This window comes from Bos javanicus, chromosome 21, assembly GCF_032452875.1.
Source record: "Bos javanicus breed banteng chromosome 21, ARS-OSU_banteng_1.0, whole genome shotgun sequence".
NCBI lineage: Eukaryota > Metazoa > Chordata > Mammalia > Artiodactyla > Bovidae > Bos > Bos javanicus.
In genome coordinates, this window is record NC_083888.1 from 25091424 (window position 1) to 25106220 (window position 14797).

Below are 14797 nucleotides of genomic sequence, written 5' to 3' on the forward strand. Positions count from 1 at the left end.
CAGAGTCGGACACGACTGAAGCGACTTAGCAGAGTTTCCATCTCTTCTTTCATCTAGCCTTCCTAACTACTGCGTTATAGCAAGTTTGGGTACACCCATTTGTAGACCAGGAGACTTTCTCCAGAACCAGTCAAAAACTGAGTGTACCCTGTAAAACCTCACGGGCTTCGTGTTCCTGCAGCCAGACAGTATGGACTGCGTGCACCTGGGCCGACTCCGGGAAACACTCAACCCTGCAGGACCCAGAGGGTGCAGAACCATGCCTACTGGGGATGCAAGTACAGTGTGCTTTGAGGAGATGCGCGCTGGCGGTGGGGACCTCGCCTCCCCTTCGCTGAGATGCTCCAGCAGAAAAGCGGGGCGGGGCAGCGAAGGGGGAGTGTCCCCTTCCCCAGCCCAGCCAGCGCGCAGGCGCAGCGGTGCTCCCTGGCTCGCGTCCCGGGCCCACCCCCGAGCGCGCGGCTGCGCTCTGAACCGCGGGCCCGGAAGCGCGGCGCCGGCTCGCGCCACGTCTGTGCTGCACCTTCTCTGGGTCCAGCAGCTGCCGCCCCGCCCGTGCAGACCGTAGCCCGAGCCGCGACCTGCCGGACTGGTCCGGGAGCATCATGGGTGGCGTGGTCCCGCGCTCCGTCTCCGCGCTGCCGCTGCTGCTGCTGCTGCTGCTGCTGCTGCTCCAGGCGGAGCGGCCGCGCGGCGCCGAGCTCACTTTCGAGCTGCCGGACAACGCCAAGCAGTGCTTCCACGAGGAGGTGGAGCAGGGCGTGAAGTTCTCCCTAGACTACCAGGTGAGACCTGGCGCCTCCTCTCTCTCCCGCTTCCAGGTCTTCAGTGGTCACTTGTGCGCCCCCAGCTGTAGTGGCTGGAATTAGCCAAAGAGGCTGCAGAGGGAGGCGGGAATGACCAGAGACAAGGAAGTCAGAGCCCACCCGAGACGGACCGACTAGCCAGGGAGGTAGCACCGCAGGTGCATGCCCAGGATGGGGATGCCCGGGCGGCTCCGGCTTCCTGGGGAGTTGATCTGAATGACCTGAGAGCGCGTTGACTCTACAGAACGCCATCTATGGCACCAGGCTGTCTGTCCCAACGTTTTTTGGACAGCTTTGTGCCCGCCTGTACTGGAAAATGGCAGCGAGATGAAATGGGTTCGTGGTTTTATTTTTCCGCCTCTCTCCAGCGTTTGAAGTCATAGTTAGGGGGAGCGAGGGTGCTTTGGAAAGGAGTCCGCTCGGGCTTTCAGCCTGGCAGTTTTTACAAGGAGTGGTGTTGTGGCTACTGCCATATGGCTCAGAAAAGCTCCAAGCTCCTGCACTCTTGGCTGCTGTGAGAGTTCTCATGGCTCGCTGTTGGGGTGTGGCGGGGGAGGGGGGGGGCGGGGCGGGGGAAGGGGGGAGGGTGGCGGTTGGGAACAGGTAGGTCTTGAGTTAGAGAGCTGCAGATCTGAGTTTAGGCAATCCTACCCAGATATCCGGACAGGTGTCTGATCGTGGACACATACTGGCAGGCATTACAGAAGGGAAGTGGCACGGGTAGCAAAAGGGAGGGTAGGCAGTGTGATGGGCCCTCTCTGACCAAAACCACTAAAAGAGGCTGTGCATGGGGACAGCATCCTGTGTCCTGGCCTCTGAGTCATTCATCTCGTTACTTTCACATTTGTGGACAGTGTGCAAACTGCAACTGGGTAAACAGGGGTCACCCAGATACAGTTGTCAAAAAAAAATGATCCTTGTGGGACTTCCCTGGTGGTCCAGGGGTTAAGAATCTGCCTTGCAGTGTAGGGGACATGGGGTCAATCCCTGGTCAGGAAAGTAAGATCCTACATGCCGCAGAACAACTAATCCTGTGTGCCACAATGAAAGATCCTGTGGGATGCAATGAAGACACAATGCAGGGCAATAAATAAATACATAAATAAGTATTTGAAGACAGAAAGACTGTTGTGAGGCTGGAGGGCCCTGAGAGGTCATCAGGTCCGTGCTAGGTCAGAAACCGCTGTTATGGGCTCAGCATAAGTCTATACATGTCCAGCATTAGGAATCTCACTGATCACAAAGCAATTTCTTCCATCTGTACAAAAGGAAATATTAACGTCTGGAAGCGGATGGAGGCCTTTGACCGTGTTCTTTGATGGACCCTAGTTCTAGTCATTGGCCATCCCTGTGATTCTGCCTTTAGCAGATCTTATCGTTCCTATGGTACAGTTTGAACAAATGACTCCTCTGGTAGTCACTGATTCTGTGAAGGCTTCGATCTGTATTTGCCTTCCTCTTGCATTTCATCTGCAATAATATAAACCTCCAGAGCCTCAGTTTCCTCTTCTGTAAAGTGGAGAGGATTAAGCTCTTTGCACCCTTTTTTTCTTTTAAGATTTTTTTTTGTTTTTTTGATGTGGACCATTTTTAAAGTCGATTGAATTTGTTACAATGTTGCTTCTGTTTTGTGTTTTGGTTGTTTGGCTGTTAGGCATGTGGTATCTTAGCTCCCTCACCATGGATCGAACCTGCACTCCCTGCATTGGAAAGCAAAGTCTTTTTAAAAAAACTTTTTATTTTATATTAGAGTATAGCCAATTAACAATGTTGTGGTAGTTTCAGGTGAACAGTGAAGGGACTCAGCTATACATATACATGTATCCAGGAAGGCAAAATCTTAACCACTGGACCACCAGGGAAATCCCATGGCTCTTTGCACTCTTGCAGAGCAAAACTTTTGGAGTCAGTCAGACATGGATCCAAGTCTTAGCCTTGTTACTTTCACGCTGTGTGACGTGAACAGTTCACTTCAACTCTCTCAGCCTCAGACTCATCCTCTGTGAATTGGGGAGTGTCATGGCACCTGCTTTAGAAGGTTGTGAAGACTAAATGAAAACAATGTTTGTGACATCTAATCACAGTGCCCAGTTGGCATTTGGTAAGTGGTGGTTGCCCCCTGGTAAAAAACGGCCTGTGGGTCTCTTTTATGGTTGTCAGGTCATCACTGGAGGCCACTACGATGTTGACTGCTTTATGAAAGACCCTCTGGGGAACACCATCTACAGTGAAACCAAGAAACAGTATGACAGCTTCACGCACAAGGCCGAGGTCAAGGGCGTGTATCAGTTTTGCTTCAGCAATGAGTTCTCCACCTTCTCTCACAAAACTGTCTACTTTGACTTTCAAGTGGGCGACGAGCCCCCCATTCTCCCAGACATGGGGAACAGAGTCACAGCTCTCACCCAGGTGAGTGGACATCAGCACCAACAGTCTGAGATGAACCCCCTCCTCCACCCTGCCCCCACAAGCCTATTCCTCCCGGTCTTGGCTGATGAACAGTCACCAGCCACCCACCTCCTTGTCTGAAGCCACAGTATTTGCTCTGCCCGTGTGTTCACAGCTAGTCCTAGAAGACGTTATGGTTCTTCTTTCTGGTTCCCCTTCTGGTCTTCCTCTCCATTCTTTAACTGTGTCCCTGCAGTACTTTCTTCTGGTATTCCCACGTTCCCATTCAGTCTGACACAGCACCGCTGTCAAAGCACACACAATACGTGCCTCTCTGCTCCTTCAATGCATCTGCGTCAGAAAGACAAAGTCCTGCTTTCTGTGGTGTATCAGTTAAGGTAACACAAGCTGCTATCACAAGTAAACCCCAAATATCAATGGCTTAACACAATGGGAGTTTTGATTCTCACTCAAATAATAATCTGGAGAGTGGGGGAGTGGGTGGAGGACTCTCCTCCATGGAGTGACTTGGGAAACCAGGCTCCTTTTTGGTCATCTTGCCACCAAAAAATGGAGAGAATGAGAAAGCCCCGCCTGCTTCTTAAAAGCCCTGGCTCATAAGTGACACCATTACCCCTGCTCATATCTCATTGTTGAGAAATAGTCGTGTGGACAGTCTGGGTGAATGGAAGGAAGGCTGGCATATACAGTCCTGTTAGGCAGTTGACCCCTAGTGACAGCTCCACATCCTAACAGAAATAGTGACCGTTTTGGAGGACAGATAGTCATCCGTGTCACCCGTGGCTCACGGTTAACTATAATCAACCTCAGCCTCCTCCATCAGTCTCTCCTCCTACTGTTCAAGCTCCTCCCTCCCAGACACAGACTCAGGCTGGAATTGTTGTGTTATTTACCCCTGGGCCCTCAGCACCCCAGTGCATGGAGTGTGGCACAGAATAGGAGCTCGCCAAATATTTGTCGAGCGACTGAGTGGCAGGACCCAGGAAAGCTCCCAAGACGGGAATGACCATCTGTGGCTGCACCTGTCCCAGAACTGAAACCAGAGCATCTGAGTGTCTAGTGAGACCAGGTCACCTGCTGGGCTGCCCTCCAAAGTGACCACAGGCTCCATTCCTCTGTGGCTTTGATGATGGGTTTATTCTCTGAGCAGCTGGAGGTTAGTACTGCACTGTGCAGTCAGTAACACTATCTGCTTAGGGCTATTGACATATTAATATTAAAATTAAAATTCACCTCCTTGTTTGCTCTGTAGCAACACATCTGTCTAGTGCTCAGTAGACCCAAGTGGCTGGTGCCCACACGTGGAGAGTTCTGCTGGACATCATTGTGTTTGAACTTGGCAACATGAGTGCTGATAGACAGTCCAGCCCAGGGTGTGTCTTTATGTGTAAGAGCTTTCACAACCTATCCTCTCAAGAGTTCTGTTGGTCGTTGATGAAATAGCTTCTGTACTGAAGATTTTGTAAGTTTCCAGGAGCTGTGTGTGTGCTCAGTTGCTCAGTCGTGTCGGACTCTTTGCCACCACATGGACTGTAGCCGGCTAGGCTCTGTCCATGGGATTCTCCAGGCAAGAATACTGGAGCAGGTTGCCAGTTCCTCCTCCAGGGAATCTTTCCAACCCAGGATCAAACCCACGTCTCCTCCTTTGACTGCACTGGCAGGTAGATTCTTCATCACTGTCACCACCTGAGCTGAGAGATTTGCCTCTTGAAACAGTGGAAAAGAAACCAGTAGAGGAAAGGCTTTGTGGGTTAGTGCAGTTGTTGTTCAGTTGCTCAGTCGTGTCTGACTCTTTGCAACCCTGTAGACTGCATATGCCAGGCTCCCCTGTCCTTCACCATCTCCCGGAGTTTGCTCATTGAGCAAACGTCCATTGAGTCAGTGGTGCATCCAACCATCTCATCGTCTGTCGCCCCTTTCTCCTCCTGCCCTCAGTCTTTCCCAGCATCAGGGTCTTTTCCTGTGAGTTGGCTCTTTGCATCAGGTGGCCAAAGGATTGGAGCTTCAGCTTTAGCATCAGTCCTTGCAGTGAATATTCAGGGTTGATTTCCTTTAAGATTGACTGAGCACAAGCTCTCCAAGGGTCTCAAGAGTCTTCTCCAGCACCACAATTCGAAAGCATCAATTCTTTGGCGCTCAGCCTTCTTTATGATCCAACTCTCACATCTGTACATCACTATTGGAAGAACCATAGCTTTGACTGTATGGCCCTTTAGTCAGTAGAGAATAGGCTTTGTGGGTTAGGGCACTAGAGACATTCTTTCCTGGAGCCTCAGGGTTGCGTTTTGTTGCAGGAGAGATTGCACTTGCTGCTTCTGCATCTGGGGACCTCATCCTTCCTTCTGCCCAGACGCAGAAGAGACATTTCCTTCTACTTCTGTACCTGTGTCCCCTCTCCCTGATTGAGTGGGGTTGTATCTGTATCTGCCTCCGACAAAGCTCACTTGCTAATGCTGGGCATGTGCTCCGTCTGCATTTGTGCCCGGAGGATCCTGTGATCGGAGCTGTGTTTTTTCTTTTTAATAATTCTGTTTCTTTATTTATTTTTGGTTGTGCTGTGTCTTACTTGCTGCTCGGACTTTTCTCTAGTTGCAGCAAGCAGGAGGCTACTCTTTAGGTGTGGTACACAAGCTTCTCAATGCAGTGGCTTCTCTTGTTGCAGAACCTGGGCTCTAGGGCAAGTGGGCTTCAGTAGTTGCAGCTCCTGGGCCCTAGAGCACAGGCTCAATAGTTGTGGCACACAGGCTTAGTTTGCCCCATGGCATGTGGGATCTTCCCAGACTAGGGATTGAACCCGCATCTCCTGCATTGGCAGGCGGCTTCTTTACCACTAAGCCACAAGGGAAGTCCCAGAGCTGTGATTTAAGGGTGAGGGTTCTCAGGGAAGGGACCAACTGACTCTTCAGGAGGTTTGGGAAAGTCTTCACAGGGAGTCTTAGCTCACAGGCGACAGTGTGAGTGCTTGTCCAGGAGCGTGTCTGGCATGGGGGACGGAGGGCCCCCCAGGTGGCGAGAACAGCAGATGCAGGTATCAGGGCATCACTTTCCTCCTGGGCCCTGCTCTTAACTTTGCTCTCACTTTGCTCGGCACAGATTCCCTCTCTGCCTGCAGCTGTCGTGTCTCTTCCCATGAGGCTTCGTCCAGGTCAGCACTATGCCAGAGGCCGTGTGCTGTGGGACTAGTATCAGCCTCAGGGGAAAAGACCAGGATTCAGAGTGACCGAGTCCCAGGCTGGAGGGACTGTCTTCACCCTGAGTTCCAGAACGACCGGGCTCCTAGCAGAGGACACGGGCCAGGGTTCCTGCTGAGGGAGGCCAAGCTTGAAGCGCTCCCAGCATCCCTAGAGTCTGGGCAGGTCCTAGGGGAGGCTGGAGGCTTCTGACAGAGGTCCAAGGTCCGGGGCTGCCTCAGTGGTGGTCGAGGGAAGATTAAAGTTTCCCTGACTCTACTCTGAGGCCAGCTCACACGACACTCCCTTTGAGTTCTTCAAGAATTTAAAGAACCGAGTACAGTAAGTCTCCTATGTACAAACAAGTTTTGTTCCGAGAATGCATTCATAAGTCCAATTTGTTCCTAAGTCCAACAAAGTATCCAACTAACACAGTCATCTATATAGGTTTATAATACTCTTCACACAAATAATACATAAAACACAAACACAAAAAATAAAGGAAACATTTTTAATCCTACAGTACAGTACCTTGAAAAGTACAGGAGTACAGTACAGCAGCTGGCACACAGGGGCTGGCATCGAGTCAACAGGCAAGAAGAGTCACTGACTGGAGGAGGGAGAGGAGGTGGGAGATGGTAGAGCTGAAGGGTTGTCAGCATAGGAGATGGAGGGTAAGCTGCACTGTCACGCCTGATGTTGATGGCATGCACATTTACACCTTTGAAAGTTTGCAACTTGAAGGATCATACGTAGAGAACTTGCTTTTATCTTTGGAGGCTCTGAAGAGGTGAGGCTGAGTGAATTTCCTGACAGTTACAGAGTGAAGACCTGGGCACCAGCAGGTGGTGGAGATAGGATGGGAGTGGGCATGGGATGCAGGAAAGGGATGGTCCTGGGGGCAGAAGGATTGGTCAGTGTCTCCAGAGACCACCTGTCAGGATGGAGTAGTGCCCGCCGTCCCCGTGAGGCTCCAGGACACTGGGAATTAGCAGGGCTGGAGGTCTCAGCAGGGTGAAAGTCAGGCTCTGGGAGAGCTGGGGACCCCTGGCCCTGGGCAAACAGAGCTGTTTGCCAAAAAAAGGGCCTCTGCTGGCTTCCTGCTGGGCAGGAAGCAGGCTGCCCAACTGAAACTTTGTGGAAACAAGCGGAATTGGTGTCTTAGGCAAACAGACAGGTTGTTTTAGGCAACGTCTTAGGCAACGGCAGGTCCCTGAGAAAGGGGAGGAGGGATGTTTCTCCGGTAAGGGGCTGCTCCCAGTGTCTGTGGATCTTGGTGTCATGTTGCTCTTGGTCTCTGGGGGCCCATGCTAAGTTTCTGAATGGGTTTGCTGGTTCCAGATGCCAGGAAGACTGTAGAGCACCACCTCTTGCTCTGTTACCTCTGAGGACTGACCTCCTTCCCATCACTGATCAGGTCTGAGGTTGTTGCTGTAAAGGTCTCGGGCCTTCTTCAGAGACTCTCAGTGCTGGTCTCTGGCCGGGGACATGTGAGCCAAGCCTCTGAAACGATGCCTTCCACGGCAATGTGACATGTCTTCTGCCCGGGGTGTCTGCACCTGTGATTTCTGTGTCCTTCTCAGCCTCTCTTCCTCCCTGCCAACCCCGACCTCACTCCTTCTCCAGTGACCCTGGACTTTGGGAGGAGGGTGGAGGTATCAACCTATACTGCTGAATGCTCAGGCCAGGGCCCAGGGGTCCCAGGAGCACCCAGTTCAAGTGAATGAAATGTACACCTTGAGTTTCTGAATGAGTGTGCGGTGGAGGTAAACACAGGATGGAACTCCAGCCTGGAAAGCCAAGGAACCCTTCCCTTGTATTTAAAAAGCAAAGTGTGGATTTATACATATTGAACGTGTGTGTACATATATGTACACATGCATCTGTATGCATATACACACGGCCATTCATATGCAGATATACACATATATGTATATCTCTGTCCATCCCACTGATTTCATCCCACTGATTTTTAGAGACCTGTTACCAAGTCTCTAAATGGCTCCCAGATCCACTCGTCTTAAAAAAAAAAAAAAAAAAATTATTTCTTCGACTGTGCTGGTTCTTAGTTACAGCAAATAGGATCTTTAGTTTCAGCCTGTGGGATCTAGTTCCCTGACCAGGGATAGAATCCAGGCCCCCTGCGTTGTAAGCGCAAAGTCTTAACCACTGGACCACCAGGGAAGCCTTAGCTTCTAGCTTCTTACATTGAACTTTATGAATGGTTCACCTTTCCAGTATGGGAAGCAGTTGTCTGTCTGGTGCTTATGAACTTCTGTAGCACAGGAACCCATTGTCCATAGAGTTTTCTAGGTTTTGAATGTTCTAGAGGTTGCCAGTGAGTAAGGACATGTTCTTTCACAGGCATAATGTCTTAGTTTTCCATTGCTGAGTCAGTAATTACTGCAAATGGCTGAAAATAATAACAATTTATTATCTCACAGTTCTAGAGGCTTTGCTCAAGTTCTCGGGGCTGAAATCAAGATCCTGGTGGGGTCAGGCTGTCCTCTGGAGGCTCTGGGGCGTCTCACACTCACTTAGGTCCTTGGCGGAATTGAGTTCCTTGCAGTTGGTGGTCATGCTCTCTGCTCTTAGAGTTCTTTCTCTGCTCCTTGCATGTGACCTTCTCCATCTTCAGAGCCAGCATCAGCGTGCTGAATCCTCCTGTGTCCAGCCTCTCTGACTTCTCCTTCCACTGTCAGGTCGAGAAAGCTCCCTGTTTTGAGGGGCTCTCAGGCTCCCTGGACAGTCTCAGGTGTGACATATAATCGTCATAGTCACAGCTTGTATGCACAGCTTCCTGGGGTTGGTAGTGGTGGGACCTTGGTAGTGGTGGGACCCTGGTAGTGGTGGGACCCTGGTAGTGGTGGTGGGGACATAGTCAAAGATCTGCCTGCTATGCATGGTAGTGTAGCAAGTAAAGGAAGTTGTGAAGTAGCACGTGTTACATGTGAGTATATGCATGTGTATGTGCTGACAGGCACACGTGTCTGTGTCTTTGCCCTTGTTTGTATGCTGGTGTGGGTCTATGTACATGAGAAATGTATGTTTTCATGTATTTGTATGTATGCCTAGAAGTGTAGGCAGCAGTTTTGTAATAGAATGAGCAGTAGCTTCAGAAATAAAATGAAGGTGTCAGTCTCCCAATCATGTATGACTCTTTTGTGACTCCATGGCCTATAGCCTGCCAGGCTCCTCTGTCCAAGGCAAGAATAGTGGAGTGGGTAGCCATTCCCTTCTTCAGGGGATCTTCCTGACCCAGGAATTGAACCCTAGTCTTCTGCATTGCAGGCAGATTCTTTACCATCTGGGCCACCAGGGTAGATTCACAGTCTAGTGCAGTTGGAATTTACGCCACGCCCTGCCATTAATTTGCTGTGTGACCTTGGGCAAGTCACATAGCCTCTCTAAGACTCAATTTCGTCTTTAATATATGCAGTAAGCAATCAGTCAGCCCTCCTTAGCACCGGGGGTAATGATCCTTGCCTGTCAGGGATATGGTAAGTATTAAATAAGAGCTCAGGGAAAAAAAAAAAAAAAGAACTCAGGGCAGTGTTTGAAAGCAAAGTCTCAGGACTCGAACAGTTGAGTTTAAATATTATTTATTTATTTATTTGCCTGCACCAGATCTTAGTTGTGGCATGTGGGACCTAGTTCCCTGACCAGAGATTCAGCCCAGGTCCTCTGCATTGGGAGCAGCCCTGACAGTTGAGTTTACATCCGGGTTCCCTGGTGGCTCAGATGATAAAGAATCTGCCTACAATGCAGAAGACCCAGGTTTGATCCCTGGGTTGGGAAGATCACCAGGAGAAGAAAATGGCAACCCACTCCAGTATTCTTGCCTGGAGAATCCCATGGACAGAGAAGCCTGGAGGGCCACAGTCCATGGGTCGCAAAGAGTCGGACACGACGGAGATGCGACTAACACTTTCACACTTCTGCCATCTCCTAGCTCTGTGACTCTGGACAAGTTACTTGACCTTTCTGAACCTCAGTTAGGCTTATTATGAATAAAACCGTGTCAGACCCTTAGCTCAGAAGCATTGTTAGCACTTAGTAGTACGTAGGATGTTGATGACAGAGTTTGCTTTGTGTGTGCCAGTTTCCATTCTTTTCTGAGGGTCAGCAGTGACTACTTTTCTCTTCCTGCCCAGATGGAGTCCGCCTGTGTGACCATCCATGAGGCTCTGAAGACGGTGATCGACTCGCAGAAGCATTACCGGCTCCGGGAGGCACAGGACCGGGCCCGCGCAGAAGACCTCAACAGCCGAGTCTCTTACTGGTCCATTGGCGAGACCATCGCCCTGTTTGTGGTCAGCTTCAGCCAGGTGCTACTGCTAAAAAGCTTCTTCACAGAGAAACGGCCCATTGGCAGGACGGTCCACTCCTAGTTGGGGTGCTCTGCTCCCAAGCCCCTTGCACCCTGGGACAGAGCAGCCCCCTTGGGCCTCAGGCTCCTGCGGGCTGGTGGGTGTACCCCAGGGTGGATGCCCTGTCACCTCACCTTCTAATCAGATGCTTGGTCCTTGTCCTCCAGCAGCTGGAGCTCATAGAGCCCAGTTAGCAGGAGACATTGAGCTGCCTTATATGTGCAACAGTGAACGCAGAAAGGGTCTGACCAGGCAGGGACTGCCTGCTGTGGGGGGCAGGCAGGCCGCCATCCAGTGGCCTGGCCAGCAGGAGGAACCCCAAGTGCCCTGGCCTCCAGGGCACAGCTCAGGGCTCTCTCTCTTTGCTCCATGATGCACAGCTCATTTGGCTTCTGTGTCCTCTCCCCTGTGGAGAAGACTGGGCCCTGAGTCTGGGCTTCCCTCCCTTGAGCTCTCTGTACCTGTGGAAACCAGGCCCTGAAGCGGCTTTGCAGAAACCCCACCCCAGGGGAGCCCTGGAATCGGCCCTGGAAGCAAGAACAGGATGGTAGCTGGGTGCCTTGGCTGGCTGTGTATCTCCTCAGAGGTGGGACTCCGGCTAATAAAATCTGAGTGTGAGCACCATAGAGACTTGCGTCTTTCTTTCTTTTTTTTTAAATTAATTTTTTAGGTGTTGTTGTTCAGTTATTAAGTCATCTCCGACTCTTTGTGACCCCATGAACTGTAGCCTGCCAGGCTCCTCTGTCCCACACTATCTCCTGGAGTTTGCTCAAACTCATGTCCATTGAGTCAGTGATGCCATCCAAACATCTCGTGCTCTGCCTCACCCTTCTCCTTTTGCCCTAAGTCTTTCCCAGCACCAGAGCCTTTTCCCAGCATCAAGGTCTTTTTTTAGGGGTAATACTTTATTATTTTTAATTGGAGGATAATTGTTTTACAATGTTGTATTTGTTTCTGCTGTACAATAATGTGAATCAGCTGTAAAGTGTATATATATCCCAACCTTCTTGGACCTCCCTTCCCCGCCATCTCACCCCTCTAGGTGATCACAGAGCACTGAACTGAGCTCCTTGTCTACACAGCAGTTTCCCATCAGCTGCCTGTTTTACCCATGGCAATGTATATGTATCAGTGCTACTCTCCCAGTCTGTCCCATTCTCTCCTTCCCCTGCTGTGTCCACAAGTCTCTTCTCTAAGTCTGCTTCTCTGTTCCTGCCCTGCAAACAGGTTCACCTGTACCATTTTTCTAGATTCCACATATATGTGTTAATATATAATACTTGCTTTTCTCTTTCTGACTTCACTCTGTGTAACAGGCTCTAAGGTCATTTTTTTAATTCATTTTTTATTGGTGTATAATTGCGTTACAACATTGTGTTAGTTCCTCCTGTGCAGCAAAGTGAATCAGTTGTACATATACATATATCCACTCTTTGTGTCCCTAAAGGAGCTCACAGCTTAGTGGGGGAACACTGGCATGCATATAAATAATTGGAGTGTGACAGAGCAAGTGATGCTTCAGAGATGGGTCTGTGTAGATGTTTGTGGAGGGGGCAGTAAGTTACTCTCCTCTCAGCTGAATGAAAACAGTGAAGTAGGGAGCTGGAGACTTTGTGGTCTCAGACTCTAGTGGTTACTCTGAATGACTGAGTCATCATATCATTTAAATATAGGGGCTCAAAACAGAAAATGCAAAGACTGAGCAATACTGAGTGGCTGTCTCAGGGTCATGGCTGCAGCAGCCACAGTGGTCTCCTTAAAATGTAAGTCAGATCCTTCACTTCTGGTCAGAACCTTCCCCATGTCGTGCATGTTGCTCTCAGTTCATGGCTAAGTCCCCACCATGGTGGTGAAGTCCTAAAGCACCTGGTGCCTCCGCCCCTGGCCCTGGGAAGCCCCTACCGTATGCCATCCACTCTCTCTTTTCATGCCCTCCTGGCTTGCTATTCCCATCACACCAGGCCATGCCCCTACCCCAGGACCTTTGCACAGGCTGTTTCCTCCACAAGAACACCCTCTCCCTGTTGCCTGCATGAGCTCCTGACCAGTGTCATGTTAGCTATGAGGTCTCCCCTAATGACTTTATTTAACATGGCATCATCTCACCTGGCTGTGCATGTCTGTCTTGGCTTTACTTCTCTGTTATATCATGTATCGCCACCCACAGATGTGTTTACTTGTCTGGTTATTTTCCTGCTTACCTCATAAAGATGGAAACTCCATGAAGGCAGGGCCTTTGTTTACTGCTGTATTCCTAGTGTGTAGAATAACACCTGATAGATGCTAAGCTCTTAATATGTGTTAGTTGTTAGATGAACAGCCTTTCCCATTAGTAAGAAACAGATGCATACTGATCAAATATCTAAATAGTAGGTCTTGAGGGCAGATATCATGTCTTTCATAAAAATAAAACCCACAAATCTGAAATTCTAAGTTGTTTTAAGTGTTAATAGTGCCCTGTGCTACTGCTAAGTTGCTAAGTCGCTTCAGTCGTGTCCTACTCTGTGCAACCCCAGAGACGGCAGCCCACCAGGCTCCCCCGTCCCTGGGATTCTCCAGGCAAGAACACTGGAGTGGGTTGCCATTTTCTTCTCCAATGCATGAAAGTGAAAAGTGAAAGTGAAGTCGCTCAGTCGTTCCTGACACTTAGCGACCCCATGGACTGCAGCCTACCAGGCTCCTCTGTCCATGGATTTTCCAGGCAAGAGTACTGGAGTGGGGTGCCATTGCCTTCTCCGAATAGTGCCCCGTAGGGAACAAAATAGTCCCCCTAGAAAGAAACTCTGTAAGCCTTACTTAGCTTGCTGCTGCTGCTGCTGCTAAGTTGCTTCAGTCGTGTCCGACCGACTCTGTGATCCCATAGATGGCAGCCCACCAGGCTCCCGCGTCCCTGGGATTCTCCAGGCAAGAACACTGGAGTGGGTTGCCATTTCCTCCTCCAGGGCATCTTCCCGAACCAGGGATCAAACCTGTGTCTCCTGCACTGACAGGTGGATTCTTTACCACTGAACTGCCATGGACTTTCCCCATGTTTGGAGTATAGTGATAAACAGTGTAACACATCCTATGTTCCACTACCTGGATTAACCAATATAATGTGACTGGTTCCTCTTAGAAGCTCCCTGATGCTCTGTGCCCACCTCTCCTGCATTTTGCCTTGAGGCTCCCTTGCTCCCCACCCACCCTTTAACATGATTTCAATGGCAGCAGCCAGGCCACAGGTACTTTGTGTAGGGCATGATCAGGGCAGATTGGAGGCCCTGCCTCAGGATGTGGAGTGATGGTTGACCAGCTGCCCTAGGGCACCTCCTCTTCCCTGTCCTCCCCTCCTAAGACCTCTGGGTGATGGTTTAGAAATTAAGGCTGCTCTCATCCCCAGACTGTTCTTTCTGAGAGTTTAAAGTGAACATTGAGGGCTTCCCTGCAGGTCCAGTGGTTAAGAATCTGCCTGCCAATGCAGAGGACACAGGTTCCGTCTCTGGCCCAGGAAGATCCCTGTGCCATGGGACAACTAAGCCCATGCTCCACAACAGGAGAGGCGACCACAATGAAACGCCCATGCACCGCAACTAGAGAGTAGCTGCCCCCATTCGCCGTAATGCTGAAAGCTCGAATTCAGCAACAAAGACCCAGTGTGGCCAAAAATAAATTTAAAATAAAAGTGAACAGTGAACAAGCTGCCAAGTATTGGGTTGGCCAAAAATTCATTTGGATTTTTCCGTAAGATGTTTTGAAAACTCAAAAAAGCTTTTTGGCCAACCCAGTATCAGATAATGAGAGTTACTCATTGTGATACTCCATCCTGGGGAATATCCTTCCCCCAACACCTCCTTAACTTCTCTAGGGAGACACCAACCAGAGCCTGGTCTCTAGCACTTGCTCATAAAACATCCCAGACCCCAGAAGAACATGCATACCCAGGCAGAAACAACCAGACTCCCAAGATGAACGAAGAAGAGACACAGCCCCTTGAGTACCATCCAAACTATTGTTTGAAGCAAAATTGTTGGAACATGTGGAGCCAATTTGTTTTTTACACATT

The 14797-nt window shown here is 50.0% G+C and overlaps 1 protein-coding gene across 1 annotated transcript; it reads left to right on the plus strand.

Moving 5' to 3' along the window:
• The first annotated feature begins 474 nt into the window (after positions 1-474).
• TMED3 (transmembrane p24 trafficking protein 3) lies at positions 475-11381 on the plus strand. Its single transcript, XM_061394558.1, has 3 exons — positions 475-785; positions 2967-3215; positions 10540-11381. The coding sequence occupies exons 1-3, from the start codon at positions 606-608 to the stop codon at positions 10774-10776; spliced, it is 666 nt and encodes a 221-aa protein (XP_061250542.1). The 5' UTR covers positions 475-605; the 3' UTR covers positions 10777-11381.
• The last annotated feature ends 3416 nt before the right edge of the window (positions 11382-14797 follow it).

Excerpts from the sequence above, each read along its gene's own strand:
- TMED3 (XM_061394558.1), top strand. The coding sequence starts at position 606 with ATGGGTGGCGTGGTCCCGCGCTCCGTCTCCGCGCTGCCGCTGCTGCTG. Across the intron at positions 786-2,966 it reads AGTTCTCCCTAGACTACCAG|GTCATCACTGGAGGCCACTA; the intron begins GTGAGACCTGGC and ends TATGGTTGTCAG. Across the intron at positions 3,216-10,539 it reads GAGTCACAGCTCTCACCCAG|ATGGAGTCCGCCTGTGTGAC; the intron begins GTGAGTGGACAT and ends CTTCCTGCCCAG.